Source organism: Melozone crissalis, unplaced genomic scaffold, assembly GCF_028551555.1.
Source record: "Melozone crissalis strain CALT ecotype California unplaced genomic scaffold, PUWL_Pcris_2 ptg000008l_1, whole genome shotgun sequence".
Taxonomy (NCBI): Eukaryota; Metazoa; Chordata; class Aves; order Passeriformes; family Passerellidae; genus Melozone; species Melozone crissalis.
This window is the reverse complement of record NW_026535786.1, coordinates 7550569-7575604: the sequence shown is the minus strand read 5'-3', so window position 1 is coordinate 7575604 and position 25036 is coordinate 7550569. Positions and strand designations below refer to the sequence as shown.

The 25036-nt window shown below is 38.7% G+C and overlaps 1 protein-coding gene across 3 annotated transcripts in view; it reads left to right on the top strand.

Moving 5' to 3' along the window:
- Nucleotides 1–372: 372 nt before the first annotated feature.
- The window catches only part of SYTL2 (synaptotagmin like 2), a 39987-nt gene continuing 15323 nt past the window's right edge, over nt 373–25036 (top strand). For 2 of the 3 annotated variants that reach the window (XM_054269722.1, XM_054269721.1), the window contains exons 1-7: nt 373–789; nt 11192–11340; nt 13453–13588; nt 19663–19735; nt 20282–20381; nt 21408–22289; nt 22910–22981. In XM_054269722.1, the coding sequence (XP_054125697.1) occupies nt 689–789; nt 11192–11340; nt 13453–13588; nt 19663–19735; nt 20282–20381; nt 21408–22289; nt 22910–22981 (1513 nt within the window). In that variant the 5' untranslated portion in view covers nt 373–688. Of the gene's footprint in view, nt 790–11191; nt 11341–13452; nt 13589–19662; nt 19736–20281; nt 20382–21407; nt 22290–22909; nt 24599–25036 lie in introns of all 3 variants that reach the window. The other variant, XM_054269720.1, reaches the window with a different exon arrangement.

The following is a 25036-nucleotide window of genomic DNA, read 5'->3' as shown; positions in this document are numbered from 1 at the left end:
CCCTTCCTTTAAATTGTTGTGATAAGTGCTCTTTACTTATTTTGGGGGGCGTGGTTATCTGCCCTTTGCTTCAAATTGTTCTGCTAACTGTAAGAATGGTTTAAAATATTGTATAATAAAAGTGCACCAATTGTATGACACTCATTTCTGTTTTAGGGTGTGAGTTGTCATATTGGGGAGGAATATATTTTCATGGCCACCTTGTTCAAGAGGCCTGTAAAACAGGTTTGACTTGAAGTGACCATTTGAACTTCATAAAGTCATTTAATCACACTGAAAAACTTGTTTCTTTTAATTAAAAATGAATACATAATCTACTTCCCTGATCCCTGATATTGCAACTTGTTCTTCCTTGTCTCTTTTTTAGGGAATGTTTTGTTTGTTCTAAAACTCTGGATATGCTGGGTCAATGAACTGTTACTCCAGGAAGCAGAGCTGAGAGGACAAACTGAGAAGACATTATTGTGATGGCAAGCAGGAATGCAGCACTCTCCCAGAAGTCTCTCATCTAGGGAAACATGCAAGAAAGCAACCTTTGTGACTCTTTAAATCACTGACTGTAACCCAGTCCAGGTTTGTCAGTGCCTGCTGAAAAAGATTTCTAGAACTTTAAAGCAGGCTGCCAGACTGTCCTCAGCAGAATCCAAGATCTTCCCAGACTCTTTACCAGCCCTACACACAAAACAAGATGATTGACCTAAGCTTCCTAACAGAGGAGGAGCAAGAGGCAATAATGAAGGTGCTGCAACGGGATGCAGAGCTTAAAAGAACTGAAGAAGAGAGAGTCAGGTAAGGGATCCAGCACCCTGCTTGTCCTGGGAAGACCCACACAGTTCCTGTGCTCTGTTACTCAGGAGTAGGTTAAAACAGTTGTTGCTAAGGGCCCCATATGCTTCAGTATATGTGGTTTGGAGATATATTCTACTCTGGACCAGATTTACCATAGTCTCTGGATGAAATACCTCTGCCACACAAATGATTCATTAGTGGCCAAAATTGTTATGGACCCTTGCAATTCCCCGAGGGGCCAAGAGCACCCTGTACACATCTGCCTGGATACACATCTGCCTGGGTTTCCTCAGAAGAGAATTCAGTTTGCAAGGGTCAAAACCACTGCAGACTGGGCAAATGCATAGTGAGTGAGGGACTTGGCTCAAAAGGATTGCAAGCATCCCCAACAAACCAAATGATGATTGCAGTCAGCAAATATGTCTGAATGCTGAAGTTTTACCTAAAATATTTGGAGCTGCAGTTCAGAAGAAGTACCAACACTATGCCCCACTGCCATGAAAAGTCCTTGCAATCCACAGATAAAGCAGAAAATTGCTCTTTATTTTCTTTGTGGTGCTACAGATGGAGCAATGTGTTGTTATTCTGGAGTGTTTCATGTGCTGGGAGGTTTTACTGGAGCTACTATTAGGGTAATTGCCATGACTAGAAATGCCTGCATGGAAAGTAGTGTTTCCCAGATGGCTCTGAGAAAGCTGTCTATCTACACAGGTATAAACAGCAGTCAGACAGTTGCTTCATAGACATCTATATCCCCAAATAGTTGCTGGTATTTGCTTGCTCAAGAGTGAGGATTTTGGTAGGCATTGTTTTATTGTTTTTGGAAAGGCAATTATCCATTACAAGGTACACAAAATAATATGTGGGCAAATAATGAAAATTCGAGCCTGAGGTGCTGAGAACTCCAAGTGCTATAACAGAAACAAATTTTTACAGGCCTCAGTGAAGGCAGGATTTTCTCTCACTGATTTGATAATCTTCTCTAAGATTCCTTCTCGTTGTGATGTTCCTCATGAAGTAATGTATTTCCAATTTAAATATTTTGAAATTATTCTAACCATGATGCATCTCTGATGCTTCTTTGCTACTAAGAAATTTTTTTTTTAATAAATGTCCTTGTTGTAGGCATACCCTCTATCCTGAAAGGGCAGCCTGCCTCTTGCCCTAGGAGCAGCATTCCTTTTGCTGAGTGTGCTTGTGCAGCCCTGAGGTTCTTTGATCTGCATGCAATCAGCATTTTGTTGAGTTATTCTACTTGCTTCTTTTAAGAGCAATAAAGTGTAGACCAGTAGCTTCTCCTTGTTAAAAAGACTTTTCCTCTCAAATCATTTGCTTTGGTGAAGGTAAAATCATTACAGGCACTGTTCCAAGTTCCTGCCCCCATCTTAATGCAGCCTAAGTGAATATTTTCACCATACAGTTTTGTCTTCTGCTTCAAAAAGCAGTAAACTGACTTTTCTGTAACAGAGTAGGCATTTTATTTACTGAAGGTAGAAAACTACTGTATTTAGTCTTGGAATGTTACATCAGTGCCAGGTCTGAAAGCATTCAGGGTAAGTAATTATAGATGAGTTTGAAAACAGCATCTAGGGAAAAGAACCCTTCTTGGAACAGAAATATAAAAATACCACTCTCAGTAGTGGTCTGAAAGGACTGTCAGAAAGCATTTTTGTCCCTGTAACTTTACTTTTGCCATTTATAATTCTGGTTCAAGAGGGTGTGGTGGAAAAATGCAAGAGACTGCAGGTTGTAGCAGCCTGTAATCATGTTTTGCAGCAGCATGTTTGCTGCTACAATAAAAAGTCTCTTCTAGTTTCTAAATATTATAACTTGAGAAGCTCGAAGCCTACATATGAAATGGATTTTTCTGCTTAATTGTGGCATATGGAGCTTGCTTTTCATATCTTATATATTAAAACACTACTTGAATTGTATCTCCAGCCAAGGAGGTGCAGTACTTTAGTTTGGATTCTATAGCCTTGCACAGCTGGAAGATTCCAAGACCTGAGATCAACTGTCATCATACAAACATTAGACAATGTGTTATTTATATCTGTATATAATGGGAGTCTTTCAATGTGATGTTTTTTCCTCTTCAGAAGGAATTCTGAGGTTTGAAGGGTGTTCTAATAATCTGTGCCATGTTCTTGGAGCATGGTCAAATTGGTTACGTGACAAAATCCTCTTTGAGCCACTTCCTAGTGGAATTTTACAAACCGCCTGATAGAGTCTCTTCCCTGCTAACAGTTCCTAATATTGCTAATCTAATAAAACTAAAAATCTAAGTAGGCTGGCCCATGCAGCCTCCTTAAGGTAGTCTGATTTAAATCTTGGTTTGTTGAAGGTTGTAATAGGTGTTTCCCCATCTTTTGGCTCCTTATGTGTTGGTCAGGATCAGCATGATTAATTTTAGGTGCAGCACTGCTTTGGGAACAGTGCGTCTGCTTCCTCCTTCACCTCTGCTGAGGTTTGTCTCAAAGGAAAGAGGATACCGATGATCTCTTTGGCAAAAGAGTGATGAAGAAATCTCAGGTGACAAGAGGGTGTGATGCATGGAAAGCAAAAGACATTGTATGCTTTTTTATTTCTGGTGCAAGATGCCTCTCTTTGTTTCCTTGCTCTAGGAGCTGCAGCAGTTTGCTCAATAGCAGTGTTGCTGTGGATTGGGCAAAGGCATAAAATAAGAATCAGGTGACAGCTTTTCAAGACTAGAAGCTGTTTTTTCAGCTTATTACTAACTTAATTATTTTGGGGTTTTTTTGTCATCGTTCCTGTCCAGGAATCTCTGATATACCCTACTCCAGCACTGAACAAAATGAGTGGGCTACGTACATAACTGAATGTCCTGGCAGTAGCTTCAATGTAACCCCCAACCCCTTTTACAGATGCATAGTTCAGAACTAACTTAACTATGAGCCCTTTCTGGAGACAGTAACGTGGGCAGGAAGATATTTGTCTGTGAAGTTGTAGAGTGTGGCTGGGTGACTCTTCTGTGGTTTGAGTAGTTGGCCCCTGGCACCAGCGTGTCTAAGGCTGAAAGCTGTTGTGGTCACCTTTGAGACAGGGTTCCCTCTGTGGTGATCAGCCCTTCCCAGCAGAACCTCCTAGCAGTGCTCTTGTGGGCTGTGTTTGGATTGTTTGCTCCTTATGTAAACTGAAGGAGGTTAATGATAGGGGAAATTCTGATATGGAGTTGTTTGTGTGGTGGGTGGGGACTGCTGAGTGCCAAACCCCTTTGATACATTAATTGGTGTGGTATTGCAAAAAGAGAGAAAGCTTCAGGGGTCTGATTCTGCTGGGAGTGTGTGGCAATTGAAAGCCTATTGTAAATGCTATTTTGTCTCTGGCTAGTTCCAACAGATTTCCACTCCAGTCACTTTTCAAGGCAGTTTTTCTTATATTGTTGATTGTCTTTTGTGAGGTGGGATATATTGAAGATATCGTGGCAAGGTTAATATTGGCATTGGGGAAACCAGACTTACTACTGCAATGTGAAAATAACTACATCAGAATATGTACTTAAAATTGTCATAAAATATTTTTTTTGTTACATGAAACTGTTTTGAGAGTGTGCTTAGCAGAGGCAAGGAGGTTCTTAGTGCACCTGTTGTGGCAGAAAAGGGTAAGCCCATGTCTTCTGCATGAATTCCCCATCATGGACACTGCTTAGCACCACATGATTTTCCAAGTACAGTGACTATTCAGGAAGTAGATCAATTTTATTCTCTAGCAGAATGTTCATGTCATTATTTATCCTTTTTAACAAAGCAAACTGACATGAGAATGAAGGTGGGAAGAATGGTCCCAGCCCACCTTGTAAAATGCCAGTAAGAAAACCAGGACTGTTTTCATTTTGATCAGGTGAGATAAATGGGCTTAAGGAAGAGAGACCTTACTTACTGGTATTGGTAAAAGATACAGCATTAGACTACACTGAGAAACGAGCTGATACCATTTCTTCCCAGTATTGATTACTACTTTGTCTACCAGTAGCAGATAAATTGTTTGACAGGATGATGATTGTTTGGGAGTGCTAGTGAAGCAGGGGAGATGGGACTTATTCTGTATGGTAAAAGAATGTACTGAAGGGAAAAAGTGGATACTAATAACAATTTTAACCTGTATATTGAGTACTCCTTCTGTAAGCAAAGTTTCCCCTACAGTTCAAAAACTTTTTTGGGAAGGCTTATCACATGTTTGTACCTGACACTGTGTTGTATTATTAAGTGCCAAACTGAAGCCTTTTTCTTCAGATTGGATCAGTCTTGATTTGTAGTTCACCTGAAATCCTAAATGCAACCTTTTCTTTTGCACAGCAGGAAAGATGTCCTTGCTGATAGCGTGAAGCAAGCTATGATACAGGCTCTTCTGCTCACTTATATTTGCTTGTATGTGTCATTTGGTGGGGCTGGTTTTATGCTTTATATGCCTACTTTTAAAGCCTGTGAGGAGCTGGGGATGCTGTGTGAGCTGGACCTGCCAGTTACATATTTCCTAACAACCTTTCCAGCCCTTGTTCAGATTGTCCTGTACTGCTGTCCAGGCAGGCTCTCATACCAAAGGTGTATTTGTCACAGGACAGCTGTGCCTTCATTGTGAGGGTTGGGTTGATCAGTTTGGTCTAGTTTTCCCCTGTCAGGTTTACTTGGGTTGCATCAGAGGAGGGAGGGGAGGCCATTGGGCAACCTCAATGCAAATCCTTTAAAATAAGCAGAGAAACGAAACACTGTAAGGCTGTTCTGGAAATAAAACAATTGGAAGATAATAGAGCTGCTAATACTGGCAGACCTTGAAGACTCCTGCTTCCTGTAGCAGGACTCAAGAGTCTTGATTCTGATTTCCTGAATGGAATAAAGTGAAGCTTCTATATGCTAAGAAATGCTTCAACAAAGCATTTGTGCTTACTTTGTGTCTGCCTAGGGGGTATCTAATTACATGATCTATATAATTCATTGCTTGTAAAAGGTAGTTTACTTGACAGTGTAACTACTAATAGGAGAGTAAGTCTGAGTGCTAAGTGCAGGTGACATAGCAGGAAGGCACAGAGACATTAAGGCCTCTATCTGTAGTGCAGAATATGCATATATTTTAAATGAAACAGGGGGAAAATGTGCCAGTCTGATGTCCCATGAGTGGCCATCTGCAAGGAGAGAAATGTACAGCAGGGTTAATGTGGTCAGCGTGTTTCACAGCCACTTGTTAGCACAAACATTGGAATCGTAGTTTTAGTTCCAGATTCTGATGGAGACCATATTTCAGTGGGCAGCAGAGCTTCATGTTTTCTCTTCCTTCTCTCCAAAATCAGTTGACTTCTCACATCTTCTAAGCATGTAACTCATTCATTCATTCTGATGCTCCAGGCTTGGATCTATCTCCCCTCTGACTTGAGAGACAATGTCAAGTCTTTGTCTTGTCATCAAGACTTGAGCTGACTACAGCCTGGTCAGTTCTCCAAGGACCCAAAAGCAAGATGATACCTGAGATTTATTCATCAGGGTATTGCTAGTGTACTCAACACACACAGACTTCTGAAGAAGCATAAAATGGAAGAACATGCATTTCTACAAACAGAATTGGCTTGCTTTTTCATGTATCCAGCTGCTTCTAACTGTCAGAAATCTTGCTGTCTAGAGAGATGCCAAAGACAAGAATTAGAGGTGTTGCTTATGAGGAATTGTGATGGCAAGGATGGGGAAAGGTTGCATAACCCCACAGGTCTGCTTTGTTCTTTTTAGTATAGCCCTAAAACAGTTTCAAATTATATTACTCTCCTGTTTAAATGAAGTTAACAGTAACTGGTGGGTTTTCTTGATTTTTAGGGTTTTGTAATGTCATGTGCAGCTACCATGCAAAAGATAGCTTACTTGCAATTTGGGACTGCCCACTACAAATATTTTGGGTGTAGCTCTCTAGCAAATGTCAGAACAGACTTTCTTTCTATACCTTCTATAGATATTTGCAGACTAAAGAGGCATGCTCATACAAGGTGGAATGTTTAAATAATTACTGCTTTGTCCTGCAAACTTTTTGTAGTTGTTTCCTACTCTCAAAGAAGAAAAAAGAACCTAATCAACAAGTCTGGCTCTTACAATACCTGGGCTAATATAATTTTACTTCTCTTCTTGCATGAGTGATACTACAAAAAGTTTGTCTTGTCTGTGTTCAGAATGTGACCCAGAACCTAAATCCTTTGTCTTTTTGTTGGCTTGTGATTTGTTGTTATGTTTGCAGCAAATAGAATTGAGATAAAATTAATCAAATTTCTCTTTCAACTTCTCCACTTATTTGGTATTTTGTTATCCCATTTGCAGAAGGGAGGTTTCAGAAGTTAATTTGTTGATAAGGTGTGGCAATATAATGATTTTTAAAGGCTTTACTTTGATATTGGACTCTAAGGTGCTTTTTCCAAATGTTTGGATTAGGGTGTGTGGTACAATAGTGAATCTGTCTTTGAGGACCTTGATCTCAATCCTCCTTCATTCATCACGACAAGTCCCAGAATATGCTGGCACCACACAGATTCTCCTGTCTGAAAGTTCAGTTTGAGCTGTCATTTGGGGTATAAGGTAATCAAATGAGGTATTAAGGTGTCAGTGTCACATCTTGCAAATTCCATGGTGACTTGTAATGTAGACTGTGAATAAGGCAGGTGCAGGGGAGGGAATTGAGACACTGAGGAAGTGTAGATGAAAAATTTTAGATACAGGTATGTATTGCTAGATACTCTTTTTTTCAAAAACAAGGATGAGTTGTTACCTCTTTGCTCATGCAATGACCTATTACAGTAGCCTACAAAGCCTACAGGATAAACCATTCTGGATTTGGTGATAAGAAGGTTGTCAGGGACTGATTATATCAGAGCAGATTTCCTGCCTTACTGTGGTGCTACATGATCTAGCCCACTATCAGATGTTCCAGAGGTAAAGAGGAACAAACCAATTTAATCCATGCATAGATTTTCTGTTTGCCTGCTGAGTGGTGGACAGTTGGTTTGTATTCCTGTTCAGTGCAATCTGCTTGTACTTAGTGCCCTAGGGGAGATGACAAGTTTTCCATCTTGCCATAAAACGTGTTTCACCTTAGCATAGTGGAAACATCTTATTAAATTATGGTAACAAAGTCTTCTTCAGTCCAAAATCCTCTTTTAAATTTCCATTTAACTATGTACCTTTACTTTTTTGAGTGCAAAGTTCCTATTGGAGAAATGGGCACTAGCTTCACTATAACTTTAGGCTGTTTCCCCTTGAAAAACTGCAGCATAAACTGGCATTTTAGCAGAGCACAGAGGGACTCCAGAATACATACTTGCACCATGCATAAAGGTCTTGCTGCATTTTCTTCTAATTGCAACTTGGCAGCTGAGCCCGCAATCTGATTCTTAATCTGGATGTCTACTAGTTCTTTGATCGCCAAGAGAAAAATTTAAAGGCAACTTGGTCAGCCTCTTTGTTAACTGTGGAGCTGGTGTAGAATCAGTTGTTGGCTTCTAGGCCTGTTGTGGTTTGCTGGGAGGCTGACGTAGCTGTGGAAAACCATGGCTGCAGCCTGATTCTCCACAGTTGCTTTCAAGGTAAACCACAATCTTGTGTAATTCCTAGCAGTCAATCAAGCCCACATAGTGCAAGCAGTTTGATGTGACTGTTGAGACCTCCTCCTAGAAAATCTTGAGAATTCAAGGAGCATTTTAAAAATTCTCGTTTGTTGCAAAAACAGTTGCAGGCATTACAAGTCTATGATGTATTGGTGACCACAGGAGGCTTAAAAACTTTTTTGTTGTCAAGAACCTAGAACTAATTGTCTTTCTGATATGGAATTCTTTTTCTTTATTTGTGGCTGGAGAATGCCTGGAAATAGCTTTAATACTTATGTTGCTCTTAGTTCCTCAGAAACAATGGGACTGACAGGCTAAACGCCTCTCTTGAAAAGGCAAGTAAGACAAGCTTACTTTGAAGTGAGATAGTAAAAGTCTGTTTAAGTCAGCTGCTGTCAGCATCTGTCAGTTCTCACCATACAAACTCTATCAGGCAGGTCATTTGTAAAGAAAGTGCTGTGAAAATTGAGAGCACTTTTCTACCTTTGTTAGCAAGCATAATTAATTAATTCCCAAAGTCTCGAAGGCCTGTTGAGCTGGTGGAGTTAAGGTACAATAACTCTCATAGGCAGCAAGCAGAGGTGGGAGCAGGGTGCTTTCACTTCCAGACAAAATGAGAGCTGCACTGGCCAGGTGAAACTTATTGAATCTAGAGCTGTGGAAAATCTGTGCCTCTGTCTCTATCTGGTTAACTGGTCACAGGTCTGAGAGTCTGGGGTCCTGTGATCCTGTCCCCTTCCACAGCCCAGCAGAGCTTCCTCTGCTCTGAGCTGACTTGTAAAGGTTTCCAGCCACACCCCACAGTTTCAGTGGCTGAATACCAAGGGGAGAGAGGTGAGCAGTGTCTGGGGTGAGGACACCGAATACTTGTCCTGTGACTCAGCACCCTCCCTAGAGAACCTCCCTTGGCATATGTTGTCACACTGTCCCAGAGCACTTGGTGCCCTGCAGGCTGTACAAACAGCTGAAAAGCCAGTCCCTTGCCCTGAGGGGCATCACTTCTGAGAACACAAATAACACGTGTGAAAGAAGGTGAAAGGGAGAAGCAGCCACCTGTGTAAAAAATTTGTGTGTTCTACATTTCCATTCTTCCTGCTGGCTGCATTTATAAACTGAGTAATATATTTGCTGGAGGACAAAGAGAAGCTACTGCTGTGTTCCTGCTTCAACTTAGAACACTTGCTTAGGAAGGGTATTTAGTTTGGCCCTGGGAGAAGCACAGAGAGAGGGAGAAATTTTAAATGACCCAGTAATAGTATGGACTGTTGAATCTTGGAGTTAAAAATGCCAATGGGGACCTCAACCTCTGGCAGCCTAAACTGCATGTAGTAGATTTGAGGCACCCCTAGTAGTAGGCACTGATTTTTGAAAGTACTTTAAAAATGAAGCTTTAAGTATTCAAATAAGGCTTTTCATATCTGGCCATACAAAGATGAAAGAGAAGTTGATTGACAGATGAGAATGGTCTATCTTAGTCTGAGGGTTGGGACTAGCCCAGTGTCCTTTCTCTGCTGTGAATAACTATCAGTGTGTGACAATCAAATCTGCAAACTATAATTAAAGGGCTGTCATCAGAAATAATTGATTGTACCAGAAGATCTGTCCCCTAGACTCACAAGGAATGTCATGCTCTGAACTTCCTTGGGGTTAGGCTAGATGATCTTTAAAGGTCCCTCCCAACCCAAACCATTCATGATTATCCATCAGGCCTATGAAAGACAGCACCATTCCATGGCATTGTAGTCTGTGCTTAGCCTTCAGGTCTCAGTAAATGAACCTGATTTGATTTCTCCTTGGGCTATGTTGTTAGCTTATTTTGCTGAAGGAAAGGACATAAATGGAGAAGGAAGATCTAGCCTGACTTGACTTTTTATTGTTTAAGTGCTCTCTAAATCTGTGTGGTAACTTCCCTGATCTGCAGGTTAGTCTCCAGGCCATATGTAAGCATATGCCTAATATGTTACATGCCTAACAAGAAAAAAAAAAAGCCACCCTCTCAAATTGCCCACAGCAACCACTTATTCTGTTAAAGCATGCCTCATAAAAGCAGGAAAACCCTGTAGCCTGAAAACAAATTATTAAAAATTTGTCTTCCAGTTTTTAAAATGACTGTAGTTCACATGATGGATATATATATATATATATAGTTTAATAAAACAAATCGCACAAAGTTATTTTGTTGTTTCTTGCATGTGATGATGTTTTTCTTTGTAACTCATTGTATTCATATAAAGATTTTTGTGTAATTTATGGAAAAAATGGCACCATGCTTCCAGTACACATTTGGACTGTGTGTGGGTAAAATAAGTGCCAAAAAACCACTGAAGAGGCATCTTCTGGGCCTCAAAATAGCCATGCTCTTAATTTTGCTAGAGACATTTATGCTGTTCTACTAGCCTATCTCAATTTTAATCTTGGAAAAGTGGCCTTTGAAGGCAGGAAGTCAAAATCTGCAGTTACTGGGGTAACTGGGGTAACACTCAAGTTTTCTAGTGCTTGAGTGTTTATCATAGCAAAGCTGTTTTTTTTTTTTTTAAGAGTTACCCTCAGAGCATAGGTTGAAGTAATAAGGCTGAGGCTCTTCCCTTTCCAGCTCATTATCATCCTTCAGAAATAGATAAGGAGTATAACGGGTGAGAAGATGGAAATAGCATGTGGAGACAGTGTTAAAAAAAATCAACCAAAACACAGCCCTTCTCCCTGAAACAAAAAACAAGCAACCAAAACAATCTGACTCTTTTTTTTCCTGCTCACATAGGTAAGTATGTGAAGTATGTTTATATCTCATTTATTCATTTTCCTCTTCCTCAGGCATTTACCAGAAAAAGTCAAAGACCGTGTTCAGCTGAAGAATATGAGCGGGCAGTGGTTTTATGAGGCCAAGTCGAAGCGGCACAGGGATAAGATCCATGGAGCAGATATTATCAGAGCCTCCATACGCAGGAAACCTGCCACCATCGGTGAGCACTTGGGAATTTGTTTTGGAAAGGCTGCCTCTTACTTTGCTAACCTCAGACGGTGTTGTCTGTGAAATACAAGAATATTGGTCTCTCTACAAGTGGAAAGTGATGCAAAAAAGAGACTTCCCATGTAATTTACAGTGGAAGCTTTCCTCTCCCACAATGCTGTATATTCAAGAGCAGTGGCTGCTAACAGAAGGGACTGGCTTGTGTTTATGTGTAGGATTAAAAGCTCTCTGCACTCCTAGACTCATTCTCATTTCCATTTCTGAGGCCCTATGAGTTATTTAGGAACATGCAAAGAATCCAAGATTGAGGAAATTGCTCTTGAACGTGATTTTCTAAGATTTCAGTGCTTGGTTTGAGACCTTTGAGACTTAATGGAAGGCATCACAAGCTAGAGATAGTGGTTATAACTAACTGAAATAGATGTGCTGAAAGCTCTGGCAGCTGTGACTGGCATCCTGTGTCCTGGTGAACTTTAAGAGCACCCATAATCCCCATGCCATGGTGGGTGTCCTGGTCACCATTAATTTTACCCCTTGGAGGGAGGGAGTGAGCAGTCAATCTGTATTCACAAAAACATATTATATAATATCCAGGATTTTATAGACCCCCATTTTAAATCTCTCAGCATCTGACTTTTAATCTAAAGTCTCCTGGTCTATTTTATCATTCTTTGTACAGAAAGTGATTTTTTTTTCTTAGCAAAACTGACCTACATCCCCTTTTAACCTCCTCAAGTTCTGCTAAGTCCTCTTGATTTAGAAGGGCAAGACTTACATTATTCTTACCAAATTGTACTGATGTTTGTGCTATTTAGTTTTTTTAGTTCTGTCAAGGGATTTTGCTATGTGCTAGTGAAGCAAGTAAGGTACTTCCTTCCATGTTGTTGAATGGACTACAGGTTGTTGCTTTCTATGGGTTTTGTAACTACAAGTTAGCCTTGTTTTCCTCTGTCTAACCCTGTAGTATTGCACCTTCTTAATTTCTATATTTTCAGAGATGATTTTGAATAATGTCAGTTTAGTCAATTTGAGGTTACTGCTTTGAGTTTTTAAGTTAAAAAGAAAAGGCCTGAAACAGAAAAGAATGCACAAAAAAAGCCCTAGGTGGTTAGTGTGGTGTGTTTGTCCTTTTGGCTGGTTTTGTACTTGAAGGTTATGAAAATCAGCTGTAAAATTCTAGCTAAATTTCACAGTAACTTGTATCTTAAAGGAAGGTACTAAAAGCCATGCCATCTTAAAGGCAAGTTAATTAATCCCAATCTTGTTACTTAAACAAAGTGACATGTTGGCACACTCAGAACTATGTACAATTGCTTGGTTTCAATGACTCATGAGATGGCAAGATATTTTTCCTTGCAGTTATAGATAGCAAAAATGTGAATAAAAATCTTGCTTATTTTTGCACACTAAGGAATTCTTCACTTCTAAACTGTTGGTGAAGTGGAAAAAGCATTAGAGGAAATAATGGAATGTTTTTGCTCTGAAAGGCATTATCAGAGTAGGATTTTGTCCCACCCTAAAAAGAAATGCAAATGTATTTGCATTGCTGAGTGAGGTGAGGCTTTTTGTTTGTTTGGGTTTTTCATATTACCTTTTTAATGTCTTGTGGCAATTCTGTTCATAAAGGATTGGCCCAAGTGAGTTATGACCAACTTCTAGTTTACTGTTTAAGAAGGGAAAAATTGAATTGATTTCAACATATTTTCAGTTTCCTCTGGTTTAATAATTTTTTCCTTCCTCAGGACACTGAGGATGAACTTTCAGTATTTCTCTAACTGCAAGAACTGCAGGATTAGTGTATACCAGCGTTCTTGTAGAAAACTCCTCCATTTAGGAGGAGATGGAGGTTTAAAGGTTTAAGGTTTTAAGGTTTAAACCAGATATATCTGGTGTAGTAAAATGAAGTACTCAGAACAGTATTTGACGTTTTTAGTAGCATTAAAAAGGTGTTCTTTAGAAGGCACCAGATCTGCTTCTGAAAACAATTCAAGTATAGTGGGCTTTAGAAATAGCTGTAGGCCTAAGTGCAAATACTTGTACAACTTTCTTAAGAAAACCTGTATGAGCATGTGGGAAACAGCAATATTCTTGCATCATGTTTTAGCTGAAGTGGCTCAGAACAAAACGAGCAAAGCAAAGATCAGCTGGGTGAACAATGTTAATAAAGAAGTCTTTCAGCCACCAGATCTACATGGCATTGAAGAACATCAAGAAGAAGAACAACAGAAAACTAGCTGGAGGTAAGCTGTCTATCATGCTTAGAATGTGTGTATATATATATATATATATATATATATATATATATATATATATGGACTAGTGAAACTTGGGAGCTCTAAGTTCCACCCAAAATATTGTACTTATCTCTTATTTCAAAGATCATCAAATGTTCCCTTAGAATTGTACAAGAAAACTGTGCATGTGACAGACACATAGTCATGTACTGTTCTGCATTTGAATATAGAATAATTAACAATCTTCAGCTTGCCTTTCTCAGAAAAAGTTGACAATCAAGCATAGAATGTTTGCGCACATGTTCTCGTGTCACAATTTTTTTTGGTTCCTTGAAGTGAGACCTGGATTTTCTAGTTAGAATGGCTGGCCATGATCAGTCCTCTGCAGTCAGTAATATGGGGACCACAACTTCTGCATGTCTTCATTGAGTTGTTTACTGAAATCATTCTATCAATTCAGCCTGAATTTTAAACTTGGATTACAGCATTATTGAGGTTAGAAAAACCTACAGAGTTATCAAGTCCAGCCATTAACCCAGCACTGCCAAGACCACCACTAAACCACATTCCCCAGTGCCACATCCACATGTTTTGAGCACTTCATATCACATGAAGAATTGGAAACTAAGAAATTGCCATTTTGCCATTTAAAATTTTCCAAATTATTTGGCACACAGTTTAAGACCTCTGAGACTTTTTCAGAAGACCAAATATATTTCAGATGGAAAGAACTAGAATCTTTAGATAGCTGCAGAAAATTAGTCAAATTCTACCAAGAAAAGTAAATGTCTTTCTGGAATGGAGAGTAAAATGAGACAGTCATCTTTGGTATGCCTGAATTACTACAGCTGTGCAGTTGGCTGGATGATAAGTAGTTTTTGAACTAAAAAGGATTTAATATTAAATCACTTTATCTCAAGCCCATGAACATCCCAAACAGCTTTGTTTTGTTTTGAAATATCCTGAGTTGATTTCTGAAACAGATATGTCTTCTCTTTAAAATACCTACATGTAATTCATTGGCTGTGTTAAAAACTTCCAAAAAGCCTACATTTGAGAAGGAAAGTGCTGAAACAGTTGGAGTCAGGACAGGTAAAAGTAAAATGTCTTGAAGTGGCCAGATTTCTCAACACACTGAGGAAACAAACACCAGGGTGTAACCCAGATAGCCACTGTTTTTGCTTATAGTGAGCAGAGTGAGGTAAGAGCCAGAGTTACTTCTTAGGGGAGCTGCTTCACTTCTGGTGGTGCCATTGATCAACTCTGTAACCTGTCACTTTCTTGTCTGTCTTCTGTGTCCTTCTCTGTACATTATCTGTTTTTTCTTTGCAGTAAGGCTTCTCCTACTATGCATTTATGCAATACCTAGTAGCAATTGAACCTTTCACTTTCAACCTTTCTGGGCTCACAGACTTACACAATTGAACCTTTCAGAGTCATGGTGAATGGCAGCAAAGGTTGGTGTGAGTCTTAACAACTCTGGCTTATGTCCTTCTTATATTTTATCACTATCAGTGAACTCAGAGGTGTTTGTTTTGACCACATCTGAAATTGTGTTGAAAGAGGTCAAATCAGCTGCTTTGTTATAGACTTGCCAAAAATGAAGTTGTCCGAAAAGGATGATAAAGTTTGCTTATCACAAAACAGAGCTCTGTTTTCCTTCCCAGCTGAGGTTAACTGATGTGCTGACAGAGTTAGTTGTTACTAATTGTAGTTTTTTTACAGGTGGCTTTTACATTCAGGAGATTGCCATGAAGTTATTTCTTTAAGAACAGCAGAAGGCATGTTGCTGTTTAATATATCTTTAAGAATATTTTACATATCATCTTGCTCATCAGGAACAGATGATGATATTTTTAAAGAAGTATAGTCTAATAATCCTATTCTTATAATTAGAACTCTCCAGAAACTGTGTGTGATTGATAAGGTATAATAGATTTCATAATATGCCAGGGCAACCTCTTCAAAAATACACAACACAGCAAGGTTTCAAAATATGTAGACTTTTTTTTTTTTAATGGGACCAACTTGATAATGGTCTTCAACTTGAAGTATTTGATGACTTATTTCAGATCATTGCCATGCAAAGCTTGATAATTATTTTCCAGGACTCGCCCCTGCCTTTTGCTCCAAATTGTACCAGAAGTTGATCAGCCTCCATGCCTTGTTCATGTGTACTTGTACTTTCTAGCTCAAGATCTTCTCTCTAAAGCAAGCCCACACATTCCAATGATTTATGAGGCAATTGGAAATGGACCTTAGGAAGTGATCTGTCACATGTGGGCTGGATGCTTGCTTACACTAACTTTGCATAAATAACTTGATTGGATGCCTCAGGTTATTTGTTTCTAAAATGTCAAAACCTATGGCAAGCAAATGTGGCAGGACTGTGAAATTCATTGCTTATGATTTTAGTGTGGGCTTAATTCACCATAACTGAGGTTAGTCTACACAATATTGTATGTGAGAAATTGCAGGAGGCACCATATGCTTTTAAAATAGTCTTCCTTTCTGTTCTCTTGATACTGGAATTTGAGGGAGACTGGCCTGGCATAACTGTGGGCCTGTCTCTAAGGGCAGAAGGAAACACAATGGTGCAAAAGCAATAACCCCAGTAGCTGGGGTGGGAAGGGAAAGTCTACAAACATTTAATTTGGCTGCTAGGATAGTGGAGCCACAAGGAATTAATGGGCTCTTCCTCTCACAATGGAATAGTCTTAACACAGCTAAGAGGGTGAAACAGAGTATCATTCTAGAATTTGGGATTGCATTAAAGGCAGCTCACGGCTTACGGTGTCCAAATGCTACCTGCGCTTCAAGCACTTGGACTTTTAAAGCATTTTTAAGTGCTGCTTTAAGAATAAGTTTGTTGATGTTGTGGGGTTTATGGGGTTTTTCTGTTTGGTTTTTTTTTTCCCCTTTCTCTAAGAGTGTGGCTTAGGCCAGCACTGACTTGCAGGCTTTGCATAAACTTACACAGCTGCTAACCTGAGGATTGGGTCCAGAAGCAATATGATAACAAATTACTCAGAGTACTCTTGTTCTGGATCCTGTTCTTAAAGCAAAACAACTCTTACTGAGTGTAAAGGAAGTTTAGTTCTGCTAAATCTGTGTGTAAACTGATAAGGATAAAACCAGCCCTGGGGCCAGTTCAACTACTGTTGAATCAGGGTGCTGCTATATTAGGTAGAGCAACAATATTCTTAAAATTAGCAGTGACGTTTATTCCCACACCCCAAATATCAAAATTCTGTCATGAAACTATGAATTATTTCTTTTTTGAGTTTTATATCATTGTGATAATTTTCTTGCATACCAGAGCCTTTACGGGCCAGGTGTGTGAAATGTCTTTAAAGGTGTAACCTTGAACAGAATGAGTTTTCAAAGGTGAGTCACACTGTCAATATTACATCTGTCCAGTGATGCCATCTGTCTATATGCTGAATCTCAAAAAAGGAGGGTTGTCTTTTAAATTAAGATTCACAGTTCGTGTACGAATCCACATATTGACAATGCCTGCAAATCTGTAACCCCTTTCTCTAGCTTTGCTCCTGCATTTGCCTTGTTGCTTCAGTCTGTACGGGCCTTGGACCTCCCTTGTGGTTCTTGACACATCATTTTTCCAAGTTGAAGGGTAGAATTTTTAAAGCCTTTTTTAATCTATCAGTTTGGATTTACACGCTTTTAGATTAGCCTTGTGAATGCAGCATATCTGGGAACAGTTTGTTCAGTTTTCTTATCTATGTAGGTTGTGGGTAAACTCATTTTCAGACCTATTGTTGTAAAACATAGTTATAGGATCCTGGCTGTTGTTTTTTCTCTGCTTTATTTAGACTAGGGTTTTCAGTACGTAATGCCAAGTTGTTAATCTTTAATTATTCTATGCTAAGTCCAAAGAAACATTGCATTAAAGATTATGAGATTATGTTTCATTGAATACACACATAAAGGTACCTCTCCACCTGTGAAAACTTTACTGAAGAATGTCTTATCAGTTTCTTGCAGCCCAGGGTGCTTAACAGTATTTTTCTTGCTTAAAATGAGTGAGGGGTTGAAGTATTTGGGACCTAAACCTGAAAAGCAAAAATTATGATTGTCCTGTTCAGTAGTAGATGTTGCAGAGAAGACACAAAATGCAGGAGCATATGAGTGCGGTGCTCTCAAAAACAAAACCACAAGTGCTTTATAAAAGCAAGAACACAAACTTCATTTTCTGTAATTTCTTTAATATGTGTGTCTATTTTCACACTTAAAAAATATATTAGAACTAAGGTTAAAAACAATAATGTGAAAGGATATTTTGGAAAAGAAAATAGAAGTTGCAACATTTAGCTCTTTGAGAACCAGAATATTTTTCTTACTTGGGATCAGCAAATGGTAGAAAGAACAATAGTAATCTGTTAGTAATGTGGTGTGTGCATATAAGAGTCTGCAACAGTTACTGTCCTACAAAAATGTAAGAACAGTTAATTTTTCACCCTTGAGATAGATTCCAGTATAAAATCAGCTCATTCCTTAACCCTCTATCACTATACATGGTGGGATATTTCTTAAAGGCAGTGTTGAATCAAAAGAGCAAGGAAGGGATATAGAAGTTTATAGTTCAGATTGCACATGGTATTTTTTTGCTAGCCTTATGTTCACATTGCTCACTGTGGTCATTTTATCCTCTCCAAAATTTTGGTTTTTCCTTCTGCAAAATGTAAGTGATGTCACTGATCAGACATACTTAGCAGTCCAGAGACAAATAGACTTCCAAGGGTAGTTTATCAGAGTGTTTTGGGGTTTTTTTCTCCCCTAAAGTTTGAGCTTAACTGTGCACCTTGCAGAAGATGGGAAAGTTGTCCTCCCCTCAGGAGGGCAGACTGGTACCCATTACCAGACTGGAGAGTTATTTGTTAATGCAAGGAGATGAATCTGGAACTTGATGAGAGGTGGATGCTGTTTTTGTCCCAAGACACCTTGTGGTTCTTCTACTTACCACCCTTAAGCCTTTTCACACATAACAAAGATCATTGAGAAAAGAAATACTCAGTTTTGGAATCTCCTTGTACATTCGTATTGAAAAAACCATAGGAATTGCTGTCTTTCCTAGCCTGATATATATTTCCTATCAGGAAATATAAATATTTTCAGCTTCATATTGTTCCCCCACCCCAAAATCATAAGTGTATATCTTGATTAATGTCAGTGTTTTCCATATAAAATTAGGATACTCAATATGGTCGTTCTGTGAAGACCATATTGAAATCCATGTCTAACTTCCATCTTCAAATACTTTTCATATCTGAGATGTTTAGGTAAACTAAAATATTAAAAATCTGATTGGGAAAAAAACCTTGCATTGTTTTGCAAGTAGATTAGATATTTCTAGACATAATATAGGAGCTGTCTCTTCTAGCTGTTTTAATTTCTCCATATCTGGACTATACTTATTATCATAAGCAATAACTTACTTCACTTATGCAAACAATTAAAAAAAATTATACATCTCAATTGAAAGAATACCTTATAAACTGTACCTCTGAGGGGATGTGTTGCTATCTGTGAGTTGTCACATCTTTACTGTAGTGGTGATGGGATTCCTCTGTTTTTTCTGACTTTGACATTTTGTGAAACTCTATTTTTCAGTCAGATTTTGACACTTTCCTCCAGTTTGGTTTCAGTCCTAGAAGTACAAATGTAGGACAAGGATGAAGATGGAAACACTGATATTGGAGAGTAGTGATATTTACTGTATTTATACAGTATTTACTGTAAATATAAAATATAGATTTATATTTATGTTTATTTTTATAAAGTTTATTCTGATATTTTAAATGTATCAAAACTATGGTTTCTGTCACACCAAGTAGAACTTGTATTGAATTCTTTAACAAGTAAACATATTTTTGCAAGGAAATAAAGCAGCAAGAGTATCCCTTTTCCTATAGGAATGAAAACAGGCTAAATAGAAAAGCTCCAGTGCCATGTTTATATTTATATTTGAGTATGTATAAGTGAATCTTTGTTTTGCTTTTTCAAAAAGGCTTAAAGTAATGTCCTGTTTGCTGAAGTTGTTATATAATTTTCCTTTACAGTTCTAAAGAAGTAACCCCTGTGTTAAACAAGTCAGAGGAAAGACCTGTGAAGGCAGCAGTCTCATCAGTAAGGGTATGACTGGTACTGAATATGGTAGAAGTTATTTGCTTCAGTGGGAAACATTAATAAAACTTTGAGGAGGAAAGATAATTATTTGTAAAAATTGAGGGTTTTTTTGTTTTGTTTTAGAGGGAGGTAATGAAAGCCACTAAAGGTTCAGCACTAAAGTGCTGCTACACTTGTAATTGGTGGCTGGTTTTTCTTAACATTATTTCCAGTTTGTTCAACTACTGAAAGCAATTGGCCTGCTCCGTTCTAATATCACAGAATTAGAGATAAAATTATTTATCTTTCAAGACCTTGGAATTTTCAAGTGTCTTCAAGTAGTGGCTTATCTCTGTTGTTGGTCAGTTCAGAAGAACAAGATGAGGTTGTCACTGACACTTCTGATAATTTCCTGTTCATATTGTTTAGGATTTTTTGTCATGTATCCAATTTAAGAGGTATGCTTCAGACTCCTTACTGATGGGTTAGTGGGGAAGAGAAAAATCACAGCACTTGTGTCTATTTTGTGATATAAGAATTTGACTGCAACAGTAATGTTTGTTCCTTTTTTAGCAAAGGAGAAATCCTTTTAATTCCACTGTATCAGATGATAACTTGAACAATGGGGAATCAGAAGACAGACCAGTCATCATACCTCAGCTATCAAAGAAGGGTAAATGAACTTGTTTTGCAGATGACTGTGAATTTCCTGTAGGTTTATACGGAAATTATTTTTATTTCCATTGCTTCTTTCTGTAAGAGATCAAAACCTTTTTTGTCTTTAAGTATAGAGAGTTCTCAACTAGCTTATTTCAAACCTCATCGAAAGCATGTGAATATACTCAGGAAATGGCAGTAGACATGAGTAAATGGATTTTGCTTCCTTTCTTTTACTCATAGTTTTAGTCAGTACTAAGCACTCCATCTGGGAGGGCTGCTGGTCCTGAATTGACAACAGGACGGTGAAATTTCCTTGAATTTGGTGTAGCTGTTTTTATGGCCTTTCAATCATTGCTGCTAATTAGCTTGACAGAAGCAGCCTAGCTCTCTTTGGTCCATAGTTTTCTCCTTTGTTTCCTTAGTCCTGTTTATTATCCTCCCTTTCCAGCAGAATTTTCTGCAAGCAAGTTGATGAGTGATTATATATCACAATACAGGCATTTGAAGTTGTAATTCAGAGTCATATGTGGCTATTACTCTCCTGTCTTTGCTGTGAAGCATGCTAACAGGAAAAGGAAAGATTTGCATAGTAGGAATACAAAACCCTTCATCTCCCTGCCAGGAGATTATTTCTGTATTTGCCTTGTTCCACATGACTGTGGAAATGGCCAGTTTCCAGTTTTGTAGGTTACTGTTTACATTCTGACACTGAAGACGTGTATGTGTATTCAAAAGCTCCCCTTCCCTACAAACTTTGTCCCTTTCAGGAATAATGCTGATAAAAAACTTGGTGTGCTCTATTTGGTATCATCAAATAGTTAGTGTTTCTAAAATAAATAACTGCAAGCTTTTAATTTGCAAAAAAGTTCTATTACATAAAAATGAAATCAACACCTATATAAAATTACTGACTGTGTTTTTGCTGCAGTTTTTTTTAATAAACCAGTATAATCACTGCATTTCAGATCTGCACTGTCGTATTTTTCTGTTTATACTTACAAATGTCACATAGACTCATGAGCTCTTCTATGTCTTACAGAAATTTGGTCACTCTCAGAAGACAGCCCACCTAAATCAAACTTACAAAAAGATGAAACAGAGAAACCTGAGAGGCCTTTTGTAGAACTTACTGATGAGCCACAGAAGGAGCTAGTTAAGCGTCCTGTCCCAAAAGCTAGGAAACTAATTCACAAAGCAGCAGATTCTGTATCTCAAAGAGAAGACCTTGTTCCCAAACCAACCAAGCAGAGTGAGGGGGTAAATGGCATTGGTGCCACACCCAGGGGCATTCTGAAGCGCAGCTCAAGCTCAAGTTCCACTGACTCAGAAGTTCGGGTCAGTCAGACCTTAGATGTTCAGAAAAAGAATGGTTTTGCTACTGCAACTATTTTTGAAGGAGAAGGTGAGAAGAACTCTCTTACGGAAGAAGCAGAAAACTCCGCACAAAATTCACTGGAAAAACTGAAACAAGTGAGGTTTTCATCTATCTCAGGTAAAGGAAAACCTCTGCAAAGCCCACAGCTACACCATGGTAAAGAAAAAGGAGAGCATGAAACCTTAAAATATGATAAAAAAAAGAATAGTGAAAATTATGCTATTCAATCAGATTCACTTGGGGATAAGCAAATTCCTGCTGCAAAGCCTTTGGGAATCTATTCATCAACTTCAAAAATTAAAACAATAGATGGCTTACAAGAAGACACATCTGCATCCAGCCCTTGTGACAGTAACAGATCAGACTTCCCAGTTAATGAAAGCTTCCAGACAGATATAGTTACTCCCAAGAAACTTGAAACTCCACAGAAGACCTCCAGCAATGTCCTGTCAAACAGCAGTAATGAGTGGAGTGTTGATAGGACACATGAAAAAAAATCCAACCAGATCTTGAGCCATGAATCAGAGTCACACAAAAACTTTACTGGTAAGAGTCTAGTAGAAGTGAAGAATGGAATGAGATAGGATATAACACATATTCATTAATGTGGATCACTTGTAGCTAACGATTAACAACTAGGAAACAGTAGCAGTAGGAACGTGCTACTGCAGGAATGTGCTACTGCAGAATTAAATAATCAATATTTTTTAATATACATTTATGATCTCCTACTCGTCATTGTATGAGAGCCAGTATAGGCACCTCTGTTGAGGATGGTATTTTAATGTAGTGCTGTCAGTTGTCCTTGGGAGTTATTCAGACATGACTTAGGGATTTGTCTATGGGACTAAACAAAAATATGCTGGATTGTCATCCTCTGTGTGCGTGTCACATGCAGCCTTCCTTCAATGAAAGCATTTCCTTTAAGAATGGGTTTAACTCATCTTCTTGGCTTGTACCCTCGAAAGCAATGACTCCAGTAGGATGCCTCAGAGCAGGAATTTTCTTCACGCCATTGCCCATGGTATGGTTCTTTCCAAAATCACAGGGACAGAGAACTCTTTTTTCCACTAACAGTTAAAAAAAATTGAGAACTTTCTAGGTAGACCAGAGATTTTTAGTCATGTATCTGATTCATAACTCTGATAAGTTTGTTTACATTGTAGATGGACATCAACTTTCTGCTGAAACAGAAGCACATGAGGCATCCAATACCAATTCTGCAAGTGTTCAACAAGGTAAGCCTGATCTTGTTGAGGAGAGAGATGCTAAAACCATTTTCAAGCCTGGCAAGCATGCTGATGAACTCATGAAAGTGGATGATGAATCTATGTCAAAAGTTTTAGACTGGTTTAAAAGAAGTTCTAGTACTGAAGATGAGCAAGCTGTATCAACGAAGTCCCAATTCAGGGAGCCTAGAGAGGAAGTGGATGTGTCAATCAGAACAGCAGTTCTTCCTGCAGAGCACAGTGGGCCTGGCATGCATGGAAAAATAGAAGATACAGAAGAGAAACCATTCAGAAAAATTAAACAACAGAGCAGAATTTCTTCTACATCCTTTACTTCAGAAAACATACAGCTGATAAAGGAGAGGGTGAAGCCTAAGGCAGGGGAAGCAAATGAGAAGCAAAGTGATAAATTGCTGACTGAATTTGATTGTACAAGAGTTGAAGAAAAAGAACATGATCAAGAAATCAAACAACAAAATAAAAAATCACATCTCCTGGACCATCAAGGGCACAAGCTACCAGCTCAGAAATGTGAATCAGAGAAGGCAATACAAGAAAAAAGAAGAATAAGGGAGATCAGAGCATTCTGGGAAAGGGATAAAGGTATCCCCAGTCATGGAGAGAAGGAAGTTAGGATCAATGCTGATGTGTCAGGTGGCCGTGCTTTTACAGGCCTCAGAGAAAGTGACCAACTAAAACGATCTGCAGTGTATCTACCTAAGGCCTTGCATGATCAGAGCAAGAATACATCAAGAAGTCCTGAACTAAGTTGTGCAAGCCAGGCTTCAAGAAACAAAAGTTGCGATTCTTTTGAATCAAGACCAGGCCATGCATTTGGAAAGCCAGAAGGAACACTTCAATCTGGTGAACTCCCAAAAGCCAGTAACTTGAATCCCAGAGCTGGTGTTATTTCAGCTTCCTCAAAAAGCAAAGATGAAGATGAGAAGGAAACTCTTAAAGGGAAAGTTGCTGCTTCTTCCCAACAGAAGCCCAGCTTCCAGGTTTTGTCTTTAAAAGACAAGATGAATGAAAAGTCAAAGAATCAAATTTTAGATCCTTCACACTTCCAGAGTCTGAGAAACTTCTGGGATACTGGAGTTAAATTCCAGAGTAGCATTGACAGGGAAGATGATTCTTTGCCAAAAAATACTAGATCAATAACCTATGAAGGAAAATCAAGGGAAGATGAAAAAGGCAGAGATAATGTGAGCAAGCAAGGGTTAATTCTACAACAAACCCGAACATCTGAGAGAGAAAAACCAGATAAACTAGATTCTGTGGTAAGCAAAAAGTCTGTAGGATCTCCTATCCTAAAAGGTCTGAATGTGACACACACAAAGAATACAGACTCTCTCCAGCTGGACAGACAACCAGTTGTCTCAAAATCCCAGGAAAAGATGGGTCTTCCAGAGCAAGAAGTTAGAGATTGTACAGAAAAAAGCATTGTTTCATCAAAAGATCATCATGTATCCTTGCAGCTCCAGACACCTGGTGCTAAAGGTGTTTTAAAGGACACAGTAGTAGGTGATATACTATATTTACCTATAGAAAAAGGGGAAAACAAGACTACTCCTTTGGATAAAGAGGAAGTTGCAGAGACTGTGGATAAAGTTGTTCTACCTAAAGGTGAGCTTGATGTATTTAAATCATGTCTAGAGAAGCTAGAAAAGGAAGCCTCTGAGATGTCATGTAGCTTAAACCTCAAAGAAAACCTTTTAAGAGGGGCACATTTTCAGTCAAATCAGTGCAAGGTTTTTGAGAGAACAGGGGACAACAGTCATGATATTTCTCCTGTTGATCAAGGAGAAGAAATAGGCAAAAGTACAGGACAAGGGAATGTGTCATCAACAGATAAACATGAGAACAGAAAAAGTCTCAGAAAACTGTTTAGGGAATTTGAACCTCTGTATCTACACTATCAGGCAGCAGACAAGGATGATACTCTTGAGGGCTCTCAGAGGCCTCAAGCTGGTTTGGAGAACCTTCTCAAAGAAACCCTTGTATCTCAACCTTCTGAATGCAGAAGGGTGGAAATAAAAACATACAATGACTCAAATAGTCTAT